This window comes from Fundulus heteroclitus, chromosome 3 (assembly GCF_011125445.2).
Source record: "Fundulus heteroclitus isolate FHET01 chromosome 3, MU-UCD_Fhet_4.1, whole genome shotgun sequence".
In the NCBI taxonomy this organism is placed as follows: Eukaryota; Metazoa; Chordata; class Actinopteri; order Cyprinodontiformes; family Fundulidae; genus Fundulus; species Fundulus heteroclitus.
This window is the reverse complement of record NC_046363.1, coordinates 13,452,550-13,466,744: the sequence shown is the minus strand read 5'-3', so window position 1 is coordinate 13,466,744 and position 14,195 is coordinate 13,452,550. Positions and strand designations below refer to the sequence as shown.

The window sequence follows — 14,195 nt, the reverse complement described above, 5'->3', positions numbered from 1 at the left end:
TGTTTTAGAAGTACTAATGATTTACGTGCCTCAAATGTATGATTTAAAACACAGAAAAAGGAACATTTTGATAATATGCACCATTTCAAGCGTCTGCAGTGGCAGAACAATGTTTTGCTCTGGCAAAATAGTCATTTGGTCAGTGCTGGGGCTTTTTTCCACACAAATACACACGCTGAGTTATTGAAGGCACCGTGTCCATGTGTCATGAGCCGTACCGCTGAGAATGGGTAAGGTGAATTCTTTTCCTCTCTGAGCTCTGACTTCTTGCAAGATGTTTCAAGCCCTATTACACATAGTTTTGGAAAGGGCTGAGCTTTTACCAAGTGCTTTCTTGCAGCGCAGAGGAATAAAGAACCAGGTTCTAATGATGTTTGACTTTCTTTTAATGATCTGTGAAAGTTAACTTTACCAGTATTTGCAATATAGTTGTTTTTTTGTCAGTGCAAAGAGCTAATACAAATTTTATTTTTTTTGTTTTTAAGATCCATGTGCTTACATCCATTGCCTAATTAGTTTAGGGTAAGGCTTCCTTAAAGTTGTCTTGCAGTAATTAACTTCTTAGTATCGCTGACACCAACACTATTGGTGCATGTTTATTAATATTCTAATTAATTTTGACTGTGAAAATACAACGGATCACTGTATCAACAGTCATAAAGATGATCGGGGGAAAAGAGAATTGCACTTCATGTATGCTAAATGTTCATTCAAAAATACATATTCACAGCAGTGTGGATTAAAGTAATAGAAATTTACATGTAAAATAAACAACCCCAAAATGTAGATTTTCAGATTTAGCAAATAATGAGTGCTACATTTAGCCCTGATAGTTCAATGTGGGTGGTCAACTTGCCTTCTCGACTGCATCTCAAGATTGCTACTAATTTTCCTCTTATCAATTTTTGCTGTCAAAAAGCTATATTTTTTAGTCTTTTTTCGTTCACTTTTTATCATGTATTTTGGGGTGTATTTTCTTATGTGTATACACCCGTCTCATATTTCACCTTCTCCTGACTGATAGTGGTGTATGTTCAGTCGGATGGCTTTCTGGATGAAATCTCATCATGATTCATCATGACAGTCTGTCACAAATACTAAGGTAGACTTTTACACCTCTTCTGGCCATGGTGGAGGGAAAAAACTGAAAACAAAAGCAACAAAAAAAAAAAACCTGCATTGATTTGCAGCTGACCTTAAAACATGACTCAGCCAATATAGAGATATCCATCAGCGAAGCTCGGGTACAGAACAAAGAGATATAGAGCCCTTACTTAGCAAAACAAAGGTCAACGAACAAGCTGGTGGGCTCCATTTGTTGCAAAGGTTCTTGTTTCATTGTTGCATCCGCACCCTTTAAGAAACACCACAAAGAGATGTCACCTATTCACTAATAACCTGAGCTAAGGCCAGCACACAACAGTATTTAAGAACATTAAAAGCAGGGAGGAAAGTGAAATTAAAAAATAGAGACAATTCTACTTAGCCTAATCTTACATAAATGCATAGTTTCACAACCTCTTTTTTTCCCTTCTTGGCATTGCTTTGCTTCCTTAGATTTTCTCACATAATAAGCATGGTGGAAAAACACTTGATCACCCTGAACACACCATCCCCAGTGTGAAACATTGTGTTGGTAGCATTTTGCTGTGGGATGCTTTTTTTCAGCGGGGACAGGGAAGATGATCTGAGGTAATTGATGGATGGCGCTAAATACAATAAAAATCCGGACAAAACCCTGCTAGAGGCTGTAAAGGACTTGGAATTGGGCTGATGTTAGCCTTCCGGCAAGACCCAAAAAGTATAGCCAGAGCTGCAATTAAAATGTCCAGATTTAGGTGTGTGCTAAAATGGTTTAGTCGAAATGTAAAGGCAAATCAAATAGAGAATTGGAGAGAATTGCATTCCCAATACATTCGTAGTCCTTGAATCGTTATTCTTGTTGTTTGTGACTAAACCGCATCAGCTCTACAGTCACGAAGTCCTTAGAAGTTATGTTTCATTGGAATCTTCGGTTTTAGAAGTCCAAGAGCTTTCTTTTTACATTTTTGACAAATCGTGCCCTGGGGCGTAGACATAAAATGAGGACGAAAGAGAAAACAATTTTTCACCCACACAACCAGGAACAGTGACGACTTCAACGGCCGCATTAACAACCTTAGTGGAGGGAAATCTTAAACTGATGTCCGCATAGAAAAGGGTTTTATCTGCATGAGCGTGCTGCACTCTCACAATTCATAGTGATAGAATATGCATAATCGCAGTCCCTCACCACGCTTGTCTGCATGCTTGATGAAAGGGAAATGGGCTCCACACAACAAAAACAGAAAAGAGGCTTCTCAGCGAATGACTATTACCTCATGAGTGTGTCAGCGCAATTTGGGAAAGGGGTTTCGAAATATTCCATTTGGTGGTTTTAAATTGCCAACCACTGAGGTGAAAAATACTAAAATCAAATACATTGCCACGCTTAACACAGCTGGCACATAAACAAACACACACACCACATGCGCCGGTGTAACAGAGGTCCTCTGCCTGGGTAGCCAAGTGTTATGACCACTTCCCAAAGTCGGTTTGCTGCCGGTGCTTTAGCGACTTCCTAACAGATACAGCGTGTTGTGGCCAGACACCAATACCTCCTCAAAGTGCTACTGAGCCGTGTTGCAACTGATGCCAGACCACCGCTGTGAGAGCTGCTGTACAACACAGAACTGTGAGCCAACAGCACATCTAATAGGATGCTTGTCTCTCTAGCCTCCAATATCCCAAACAAACAATAACATCAACACTTCCTTTCCCCCCACCCCCAAAAGGAAGAGGACAGAAGCTCTGAAAACAATCTATCGCCTTCTATCTGGAGGCAACTGCACAGGCGAAAACATCACTGGACAGTTTTTTTTCTCTCCAGGTAAACATCTACATACACTTAAAAAAAAAAAAGCCTGCTCACAGAAGAAGAAGAAAAAAAAAACATGTTTTCTCGTTCAGCTTGCTGGAAACACAGTTTCAGGCTAAAAAAAACCGGCTCTTATTAATGTTTAGCTGCTTACATATTCTGCTTAATTTGTTTGACCATTTGTACACAACCTGCTGCCCCTCCAGGAAGGAAAACTAATGGAGGCAGCAGTTTAGTTCTGCAGATTCAGATCATCCACGCAAAAAAAAGTAACAGCTGCAGCATTTTTAACACTTTCTCAACCTGCAGGCTACGACTTCCCATGAATCCTTTACAAACTTCCTATGCATGGTCTCTGTTTAACTGTATGGGTGTGTGTTGACCTCTTGGAATAATGAAACGTATGGTAAAAGCTCAACATTGTTGTGTAATAAATGCATGGTGCACATAGAGATAAAGCCAGGCTCTGGAGCATCAAGTTTTATTTTTGTTTTTTTTTGCAAACATCGACTTGTTTTTGTAATAGATTGAGCAAGCTAACTTTAGGCTTCTACCAACTCTGCCTGGAAAAGAAGGTCAAACACTGAGGCACAATTATGCAGGAAGGTTGCTGATTTCTACAAAAACCATGTGTGGTCTTGGTGCATCTTTCTAAAGCACATTTATGCAAATATTTCTGGAGGTGTACGATTGAATTTGAGCTTGTATTGAAAATGTTGCCTGTGTGAATTGAAGAATATTCACATGTTTTTTTTTACCAATTAATTGAAATGTATGTTGTGAAATCACTGCACAGCTCAAAGCCAACTTTAAAATCCCAGAATGAATGTGACATACATGTGCTTGTTGGGTAGACAAACGTCAAACTGGCAGCATATACCCACCCAGGGGGCATCAGCTCCTGTCTAGTTCAACTGGAAACCACAATGAACAAGACTCAAATCTGTGTCGCAACAATATTAAATTCAGGTAAATCTGCAACTCTGAGCTCTTGGGTTCCCAGATTCTGGCAGCTTGTGTTATAATGTGTTTTCTTAGATTATTTTGTCATGCAACAGCAAACAGAAAGCAAAGGAGAGTAATGGGAACCCTGAGAATGAATCAAATCGTCAACCTTAAAATTGCAAACAGTATGAGAAGAAATGGAGCTGCGTTTCTAATTCTGAAGGAGCAGGGGTCCTGTTCTCCCCCCCAGAGCATCTTCACCCTCTAAGCTGTTGAACATTGTTAATGGTGACCAGAAATTCTTATTTTGCATTTAAATATTCTAATGTCCTCGAAGCACAGGCGCTTCCTCTATATATGGATCATATTTTTCAACAGTGGAGAGGTATCCTCGCACTGACCGGTGTACGGAATCTAGATTATACATTTATTCATTTAATGAATGTGTGGTTTTGTTTTTCAATTGCCGAAACAGTGAACTGCGCTTCAGTTTAACTGACCTTGTTGTTCAGTGCATTGTGGATTGAATTTCAAGATAACCTTCAAAGCAGCTGCTTCGACACACACAAACGTTGTTAATTAGATGACTCTAAGCCCACGTATAAACTCCAATCAACATATTCTACTTTATATGTGAAGACTTTTTATACTTCCCATTTACAGTGTTATTATACGCACAAAAATATTGCATGGGCCACCCTTATTTGCATTGCTTTTGTTATCCTCCTCAGTAAAAAAAAAAGGTGCTATTTTCCTCCACTAACCCGCTGCTGCTGTCAGTGCTCACAGGTTCCAAAGGTTGGACTTGAAGTGCAGCTCTATGATTGCTCTAACATTAATTTCTGGTCTGCAGTGAGATGATAGTGGCCGGACTCTTGTTCAACCTCTCTGCACCAGCGACACTGCCTCTACGTGTTTATGCTCCCAAGACCAAAGCTACACCTTGTTTCACCCAGAAAACGAGAAGCGAAGCAAAGAGATGCGGATTTAGGAGGTAACAGACACACCGGAATAAGCCTTCATAAAAGATAGATTTCTGGCTAATTAAACTCCGAAGGAAGGTGAATAGAGCATGCCGTTTTATTTTTTTGCAAAAATGGACAGGGTTGGATGGGTCTGTGCTTCAAGACAGGTGGATCCAGTGGCAAGGATGAAAGGTTAATGTGCGCAGCATGGCACCCTGAAACCACATTAACAGCGGATCAATATTTCTTTTCAGAGCTCACAGCAGAAGTCTGACTCTGTTTTCGGCGCTGAAAAAACACTTTAACGGCGTTACAAAAGACGTACGTCCTTCCGGTGAAGTGCAAGAACATTAGAAAGACTCGCTTTAAATAAAAGCAACATGTCGTCGATGGGGGGAAAAAAAATCACAACTCTTTCAAAATGTCGATGTGTATGCCACTCAGAGACCATTACGATGACACGATGTACCTTCTTCTTCATGTCTGGTCCTGTTTTCCAAGAACACTGAGTGTACGGCTTTTTGTTCTGCCTCTATAGCCTTCCTGAACATTGATGGTTATTTAACTTTAAGCACTCTTACCAAAATTAACCATTAATGGTGTAATCAGGATCATTTAAGACAGTGTGTCCAAATCAGCGAAACTCCTGTAACTGTCTGGATTCGCCTTTATGAGAAGAAATGATCAAAAATACCAGAATTGTTCTTTTTTTTCATTAGATAGAGCCTGCTGATAGTTTTAAAAATATGTGTTTTGGAGTTTTGTCTAATTATTGGTTGCTACAATGTTTAAATATAAATGAAACTAAGTGTGATTAGCAGTGACATAAAAAAAAGAGCAGAAAAATCATTTTTGTGATTAACTAGCTCTGTTTGCAAAACAAAGGGAACCACGGTGACAGCTTTTAGTTGAGCGTCTCAGAAGACATCTGTCATTCTCACACCCCTCATTTTAATTGATGGCGACATGTGCTGTCGAATCACTGAAACCTTGAACTGCACTCTCCCTCCTTGGTTACCTTTGAATCCGCTCACTTTGCTTCCCTGACCATGCCTTGGCGCTGCCTGCTCTCCTGTCACACATCAAAACGGCAGCCAGCAGCCACAGAAACGAAAAAAAAAAAAAAAAAAAGAGCAGCTGCGAGGTCTGTGGTGGAAGATTTATGAGACTGCAAGGATTTGCATAGTTACAGGTTGTCAAAATAAGACAAAAAAATATAGCCTACAATAGATTCAATTCTTCCCTAGAAGGGTGGCTTTTTGGTGCGCTTGAGTTAGGCTGCCCTTAACAGTGCCGGCCACATTTGCTGGCACCCCTGGTAAAGATGTGTAAAAAGACTGCAGATAAATTCATATTTTACCGCAGTGGTTTAATTCCACAGTGGGGAAAAAAAAAATCTGTCTTGTAGTAAATTTATTCCGTTGTGAAAAATCCCATGTTGGAAGATAATTGCGTTGGACAAATACAGCGGCTGTACAATTGTTGGTAGCCCTGCTGTCAGTGTTATGTACAACCCCCCATTCGCCGAAAGGACAACGATTATTTTCTACCTATAAGATTTCACAAGGTGGGAGCAAACAGAGAGAGGAATATTTGACTATATTGCTCTTTGCACATTCGCTCTTGATCGTCCACAGTCCCGGCTCCTCTGTTGTGCTCTCTTCATCTCACCCCACAGAGCGAGATGGCCACGCAGGAAGGTTGATTTTGTGTCTGTCGAAGAATTTCCGTGTTGATTTGGTCAGCGATGATGCATGTGATATTTTCTAGCAGAGGCTGTCAGCTTTTCATTCAAAATCCAGTATTTCAAAGAGCGCTCAGTGTGATATGCACTCTTACATGGTTTCCAGGGCTTTTGCAAGAAAAATAGACTTAAGATTCTGATGGGCCTGAGGTGCCGTTCCACATATTCATTGTATTTTTCCAAACAAACCCACTTTAAGTATTTGTTGCTGAGCAAGCTGTTTCTTTCACATCTGACCAAAGCATATGGGTGCAGGAGAAGTGCTAGACTTTAATAAACTCCACGTATTTACGTTTTTTGATGTAAATATGAAAAGGATGAGAGGGATCATTCTGCGATCAGTACCGAACGTCTCGTTGGCATTTAGCATGTCTAAATGTTGTTATGGAAACTTGGTGGCCATGACCCCACCATCTTTGCTAAATTCCAGTAAGTGTTTCTTTACTTTCCTTACCATCCTGCTCTTTGTGCACGGTGACACACTAAACAAGCTTTGCTATTCAGCCTAGAGGCAAAAGTAAATGGGTCTCTTTCACATATGTTTATGCACAAGGAAAACAGATAGTGATGGTTTACTAACTGGAAGTTCCTATAAACCTCCAAGACAACATACTGTATACAAGTGGGCCCAATATGGATTTTGCACAAGCTAGATCTGTGCGCACTGGGCCTGTGCCCACAATATGCGTGTATGGGACCTAGCTGAGTTAATGAGGAATCTGTATTGGCAAAGCCAGTTTAGCATTCAATGTGAGTTTTACCTGGGTCTCAAATGGGCATTAAAACAGTCAGTTTGAGTTGCACAACACTTAAAGTTTTAGATGGTCTGATTACTTTTAGAGAAGTATTAAGTTTCATTTATTTTGAAGTTATTTATGGTAACAATGATTTCTTCCCTAGTGATCTTGTTATGTTAAGTATGTCTTAACACGGGATGCAAAACTGAATGTTCAGTTGTATTTAAGCTTAAAGGTTGTATTTTTTGTGTGTTATTCAGCAAAAAAGAAAAAGAAAAAAGAAGTGCATGTATTTTAAAGCTTTTCACACATTTTAGATTGTACTTTATGTGCAGTATTGTAACTATTAGCTGATAGTCAATAATTGATGTTACAGTTTAAAAAGGTTTCTTCCATTTTGTATTTATAGGAAATACTTTTTTTAAAACTACATCCCAGCAGAGTGTCAGCTAAATTCTCCTGTATTCCCTTTGTCTGTGCCTGATTAAGGTCAAACAAACATAAATGTCTTTACTATCAGATATGCTTCTGGCAGATTACAGTCTAATCCAGTCAGAAATGGCTCCAGAGGTGTAAGAGACATTCCACCTTGAATCTCTGGCCTTGTCTCTGGAAGCAGCCTCCAGAGAACCTATTACATTTAATCTCAACAAACTGTTTGCTATTTTTCTTCCTGAAGACAAGATATTGCCAATATCTCATCGCCAGGAGAGCTGCCTATATTGAAAGTGACTTAAGCAGGGCCAGTAAACTCTCTTCGACCTTCGCTGGGACCCATCAGCAACATCTGAGAGCTTGGCCCGAGCCTGAAGGCATGGGCAGGGGGCCAGTGAGTGAGCTGAATTGTACTTTGGAAGTCCATATGGACTGTTCTTGATGTTATCAACACACAAGGAGTGCAGGGAAACTGGTAAGAGACTGGTTCCGAGCTCCACTTGTCGTTCTTTTTGGAAATCTTCTCCTTCTTCCTGTTCTACTAGTAGTAGTGTGGAGATCAAGAACCTTAAAGGCAGGGGGATAATGTCTTGCGATCCTCGTAGATAGAGCATAATTAAAGAGACAAATTGTAATCCCGATTAGCCCCAGTAGCCCTTCCAGACTGTTTACATAATCACACTGAGATAAAGTCTTCATCAGTGTCTTACTGACCAGATTACGGTCTGTTCAGAACCCACCTGATTACTACAAATTACTCGCTGCAAGTCAGATCAGGTCAATTCATCCATTAACCCACTTTAAGAAAGCAACAAGTGATGTAAAATATAAGATAAACTTCAAGTGTCCTATTAAAAAAAAAAAATCTGAAATTGAAAGTATGTTCGCGTAATCCTTTCCGATAACAAGACCCAAACAGTGAGAGCGAACAGATGGGCAGTTTTATCAGATCACTGTTGTTAATCGCTCACCGGTATGAATACGCAGTTTACTTGTGAACCCGCTTTTGACGAGCCTGCAGCATAATGACCGAGCTGCTTCTTGGCTTGTTCAGATACACAAAGCCAGAAGCTCTGATCATGACCCATAGGCACCATCTGCAAGATTAAAGCACTCACTACTATAAGTTGGTACTATTATTGGAAATCTGACAGATTTGCTCGTGTTAAATAATCACCATATAACTGAAAACAAGAACATGACAAAACAACATAAATGTAGGCGATGTTCCGATGGTCTAATCAAGGGAGTCCAGGGGGCAATGACCATCTCACTCCCTCACTGCGTCTACAGTCATATGTGCATTTATTTATGACTATGATATTATTAGTGGAGACGCCAAGCTAAGATCAGTCACCGTTTATATTAAGTTATCTACTTGAAGATGATGGGGCCTTTTTCATGCTATAAGGGATGAAAAATTCCCCATATATAATAATGAATGTCACTAGCTTTGAACACCATGAGACTGAAAATGTTCCCCCATTCTTCTTATAAATATCTTGATTGGATGGTCAAAATCTGTGGACATTAACTTTCAAACCTTGCTAGAGATTCTCTCTTAGAATTAGGTCTGGTCTTTGAGCGAGCCAATCTAGCTCACAAATATCCTTTGACATTAACCGCTCTATGGTTGCTCTGGTTGAGTGTTCGGGGAAACCGCACTTTCCTCAAGTTTTCTGCAACTTCTAACAGGCATGTTTCCACAACTAGCCTTCATTTAGCTTTTATCAACTCCCATCAACTCTGACCAGCTTCCGTGTCCCTTATGAAGAAAATCATTACCACAGTATGATGCTGCTAAGTTCCAGGGTGCAGATGGTGTGTTCAGGCTGCCTGGCAGCCTTAGCAGCGGATGTTTTCATTAAAGGGAAATTCTGACTCCTTTCTTTTAACAATGTCTATATTAGGAGCACTCTTCCATGACAACCAGATTTGTGAAGTGAACAGCTAATAGCTGGTCCCGTACAAAAAACATTGTTCCACCTGAGCTCTGGTCGTCTCCTTAAGACTTGTATTGTCCCACCATCTGAGCATCCCAAACAAAACTTTCTGGAAGAGCCCCTCATTAAAATGACTTTGAAATTATCTGTTGTTGGGGTGTTTAGGTAAATAAAAAAGCTATTTAATGCAAATATTCTTCTGTTACTTGCTTCTGTTCAAGCAGCTTCATAAATTCCCCGATGATTAGTTGGTGCTGTGATAACCTGAGTTACGGGATATTGGCCCTTTCGCTGTTGTGGAGTTTTCCTGAGGACATGGTGATAACTTTGTCAACTTAAACTGAGAGTGTGCATCATGATCCCAGCTCATCTAACTTCATTTTTACTGAGGAAAATAGAAGCCCCAGAATAATGCCACTGTACAAACTCTGCTCCATAGGAATTCTTTTTTTTTTAATGGCATCATTATCTTAGCCGGAAAAGTGAGTCATAGGCCAGATCTAGTCGATATCCTTTTTATCTCTGCAAACGCTGTGTCAACTGTCAGAGCAGAGGAACAACAGCTGCTCGCTATTTCCTACACAGTTTTCCAAAAAAAATGGGACCCGGGCCCTCTCCTCCTCCTCCTTTCCCCCAGCTTCCCAAGCCAATTCCCGGCTGGCTGCCTCCCTAATAAGTAACAGAACTAGGAGGATTGGCAATGGCCTCAAGGTTTGACATTGCCTCAATGTGGGTGGTGATGAAACAGCACAGTGCCCGACTCTGCTCGACTCAACTTGGCTCATTCTTAGTAGGCGCCGTTATGCTGCACATCCACCCCCAATAGACAGACATGAGAATTACTCACAGCGAGGGGGGGAAAAAAAGAAATCTGCATGTAAATTGATATCTGTACTCATATTCTGAAACACATACAGGCATGCAACAGATAAGTAGCCATGCACTCGCATTCTCCCTACATCTGAATGTGCACACACACACACACACACACACACACGTTCAGAGGACAAAAAAGCTTTAGAGGAGTCGTTATTGAATCTTTCATTCCGTTTGGGTTTATTTCCAGTCTTTTCACACCAGCCATCACAGATGTACGTGCACAGGCTGCTCTTAACTGGTAAAAAAAAACAAAACATTTTTTTCTAGGATTTTGTCAGTTAAATAGTGCCACATTTGTTGAATACATGAACCATAACTCCTCTAAAATGCTCAGAAGAACGTCTACAACTGTAGTTAAAGTATTTTCATACACAAGAAATCAGTCCAGACGCACACGTCACGTACACGTAGATTTTAAACACGTTTTGAACCTAGAACAAACTCAGATCATATTTTTGCTCCAGTACAGAAACCCCTGTACTTGAAACCATCTGTTCTACACTTCTCTATCCTGACTGTATTTGTTAGCATCTTTTAAAATAAAAACCGACGAAACATCATGTAGACTTTTAAATAATAGTATCTCATATGCTAACTTAGAAGGTACACATCCCTGGGTGAGCTTCTGTTGGGGCAGAAATAGTACTCCAAAAAAAAAAAGAAAGTTAGTTGCACTCTGAATGATAATAATGCTGAAGATGACATCTGATTCACAGCTACCAACTAACGTGTTAAATTGAAGAGCTACTTCACTGATTGTAAGGAGTCTGGATTTTATTTTAACATCTTTATTTCCAAATCGTAAATACATAGACTCGAGCTAGAAATAGATTATCCTGTGCTGAACAAAAATAAATTCAAGCACAATTTGAGGTTCATGAAGCATTTATTCTGCATGTAGAAAACCCCCACAAAGAAGACATTTAATGTTTTTTTTTAGCATAACCACCTCAGATTAAGCAAAGCATAAAAACAGCAATATTCACACCAGTCAAATATGGACTGAATTGTTAAAATAGAATAAAATAAAATGGATGTATAATGATACGTAAAAGGCTGCAAGAGGAAGGGCTCACCCTTGCTATTAATGCAAGACCTACCACTGCTTAGGTGAGGAGAGGTAGAGGGGTTTCCAAAGAGAGCAGAAAAAATGTAACTCCTCATAAATGCTCTAAAAAGCCTATTTAGATTTGATACCAACATTTTGGTGTAGCTTCACCTACACCTATCCTTCTCAAGGACGCCCCCCATCATCACCACACCAACCACCCACCTCTGTCAATCCTAGTGACATCTCTGGTTAAACATACAAGCAACAGTTGTTTTTAGCCAATCTAACAGACACTGTCCTGTATAAAGAGCAGGTTTTACTTTTCTGTGGCGTTATTCAACAGAAGAAGTGATAGGCATTTAGATTTCTTAATTTTCTTTAAGTGAGAATTAAGTGAGAAGGGATCAGGCGTCGGGTATGTTTTTTTTTTTTTTTTTTTTTTTTTGGGGGGGGGGGGGGGTAAGAATTCTCTAGATTAGCAGGGTTTAAATAGTTTAAGGAACTGAACCCTTATTTTTGCCGCCAGGCGCAGCAGCCTTTCAGGCGGCTCCAGAAAGAGCCCTCTGAATACTAAAGAACCCACCTTTCACCTGCCCACAGTGGCGACTCACACCATCAGCCAAATTGGTTCCACTCATTGCCTCGCCACTGCATGGTTTCAGTGTCATTAGCCTGTCGCAAGTCAGCCACAGAGACTTTGAAACTCAACCCCCCCGAAGAAAACAGACATCTTTTTCCCCTCCTGATCAATCAAAATTTGAATGGAAATCTGCAGCGCATGCACTTGAGCCTCAGGAATTCACTAGTTAGCCTACTAAGCAAAGCAGCTCACGTAGGCTATTAGAGATTCTTGCGGTAGCCTACGCTTCTTCTATCGAGCGCTTCAGTCAAAGCCCGCATTGAGCGCAAAAGCCGCCAAACTGCGCCCTTTAAAAAAAAAAAATAAAAAAAAAAAAATAACTCGATCAAGAGCAGCGGCCGCAGCATCATCTGCGCACGTCTGGAACATTAAAGCTTTTGATTTCTCCCCTGCACGCGCGCACACACACACACACACATGTCCACACACACACACGCGCGCGCGCGCACGCACCGATGAAGCGCATTAGAAAATACAGAGAATTGCTGCAGTGGCTCGTACCTTTGACACAAGTGAACATCAGTGAAAAGACGAGATTCCAGAAAACAATCCCGGTCCTAATCCCCATCGTTTTGGCTTGAACAAAGTGCCCCCGGCCACATTTAACGCATCTCCTGTTGAAAACGTCCCGCAGCTCGATAGATCCGCCGTAGTATCCGTCCCTGTAAATCCCCTTCATGTTCTCAACTACAGCATGCAAGCCCCGCGCAGCCTGCCTTTTCTCGTCCTGTGGGCCGGTGGAAAGTGGATTTCTCTCCTCAGAGGAGAAGCAGCAGACAGAGCCGCCCGCCGCGCTGTGTCAGCTGAGAGCAGAGGAGTGAGCGAGTCTGGATTTTAGGAGAGGACCACAGCAACCTGGACGAGGGCTCAACCATCTCTGCTGAGAGGGGCTTCAAGTGTGAGGATCTCTGAAGGCGCGCTCCCACACTTGCTCTTCAGCATCTCCTCTTCTTATTCCCTACAAAGCGACTGAGGCAATGTGAAGGCTTATAGCCTACCTTTATCGATCAGTAATCGAATTGAGCTGAGTCTGAGAGAGAAAGATTGTGATGGTGGGGAGGGGGCTTATAGGAACAGCGAGAGAAGAAGAAGAAGAAGAAGAAGAGAGATGGGGGAGTGAGTGTGTTTGTGTGGGGGGGAGGGGGGGTCCTGTGTAAGTATGAGTTGGCTGGTTGTGGGTAACAAATCATGAAGTGGGAACAGTGAGGGGTGGGTGGCGAGGAAAAAGAGAGGAGGAGGAGGGGGGGCGTCTTTATGAGCGGAATATAAACCCTTTAGAGAGAAATGAATCCTGTTTAATGGCAGCATGTGGTTATATGTAAGCGTGTGCCAGGGGAGGAAGCTGACTGTTAGGTGACACTCAGAGACGCGCAGCAGAAATCCGCCTTGTAGGCAATCCCGCCATAACTCAGATTTTTTTTCTTCTTCTTTTCATTTTGGAGATCGAGCTGATCTCTTATTGGGAGTGATGGGGCTGGGCAATTTGCAATGCAAAAGATGGGATGATGACGGCGCAAAGAAACGCTGCTCAGCTGTAGTGTGGCTCTTCTGCCATCTAGCTTCAGAAGAGTCATCGACCTTTACTCTGAATCGGGGGAGTTTAAAAAAAAAAGGGTGGGGGAGGCAGACAGACAGGCGTGAGGTCCCGATTGCACATATATAAACATTGATTGGTTATTCAGATATCCATTAAACGTTTGCGATTGTTTTTTTTAACTTCACAAACAGGAACTTTGATGCATTCTATTGAGTTTTTATACGATTAACCAATACAAAGTGGGGTGTGAAAGTGGAACATAGAATGATACATAGTGTTATTTCTATTTTGTTTTCAACAAACATCAATCCGAAAGGCATGACACGCATTTGCATTCAGATCCCCGAGTAATTGTTTGCTTCAATTACAGCTGCAAGCCTTTGGGATAAGTCTCTGTCTCTCTAGATTTGTACATCAATAAGC

General features: G+C 41.2%; 1 protein-coding gene across 1 annotated transcript in view; it reads right to left on the bottom strand.

The window, feature by feature from the left end:
- LOC105927715 (CUB and sushi domain-containing protein 3) overlaps positions 1–13,296 on the bottom strand; it is a 241,247-nt gene extending 227,951 nt beyond the window's left edge. Inside the window, exon 1 of the mRNA XM_036127573.1 lies at positions 12,737–13,296. Within this exon, the coding sequence (XP_035983466.1) occupies positions 12,737–12,914 (178 nt within the window). The 5' untranslated portion in view covers positions 12,915–13,296. The remainder of the gene's footprint in view (positions 1–12,736) is intronic.
- Between the last annotated feature and the right edge of the window lie 899 nt (positions 13,297–14,195).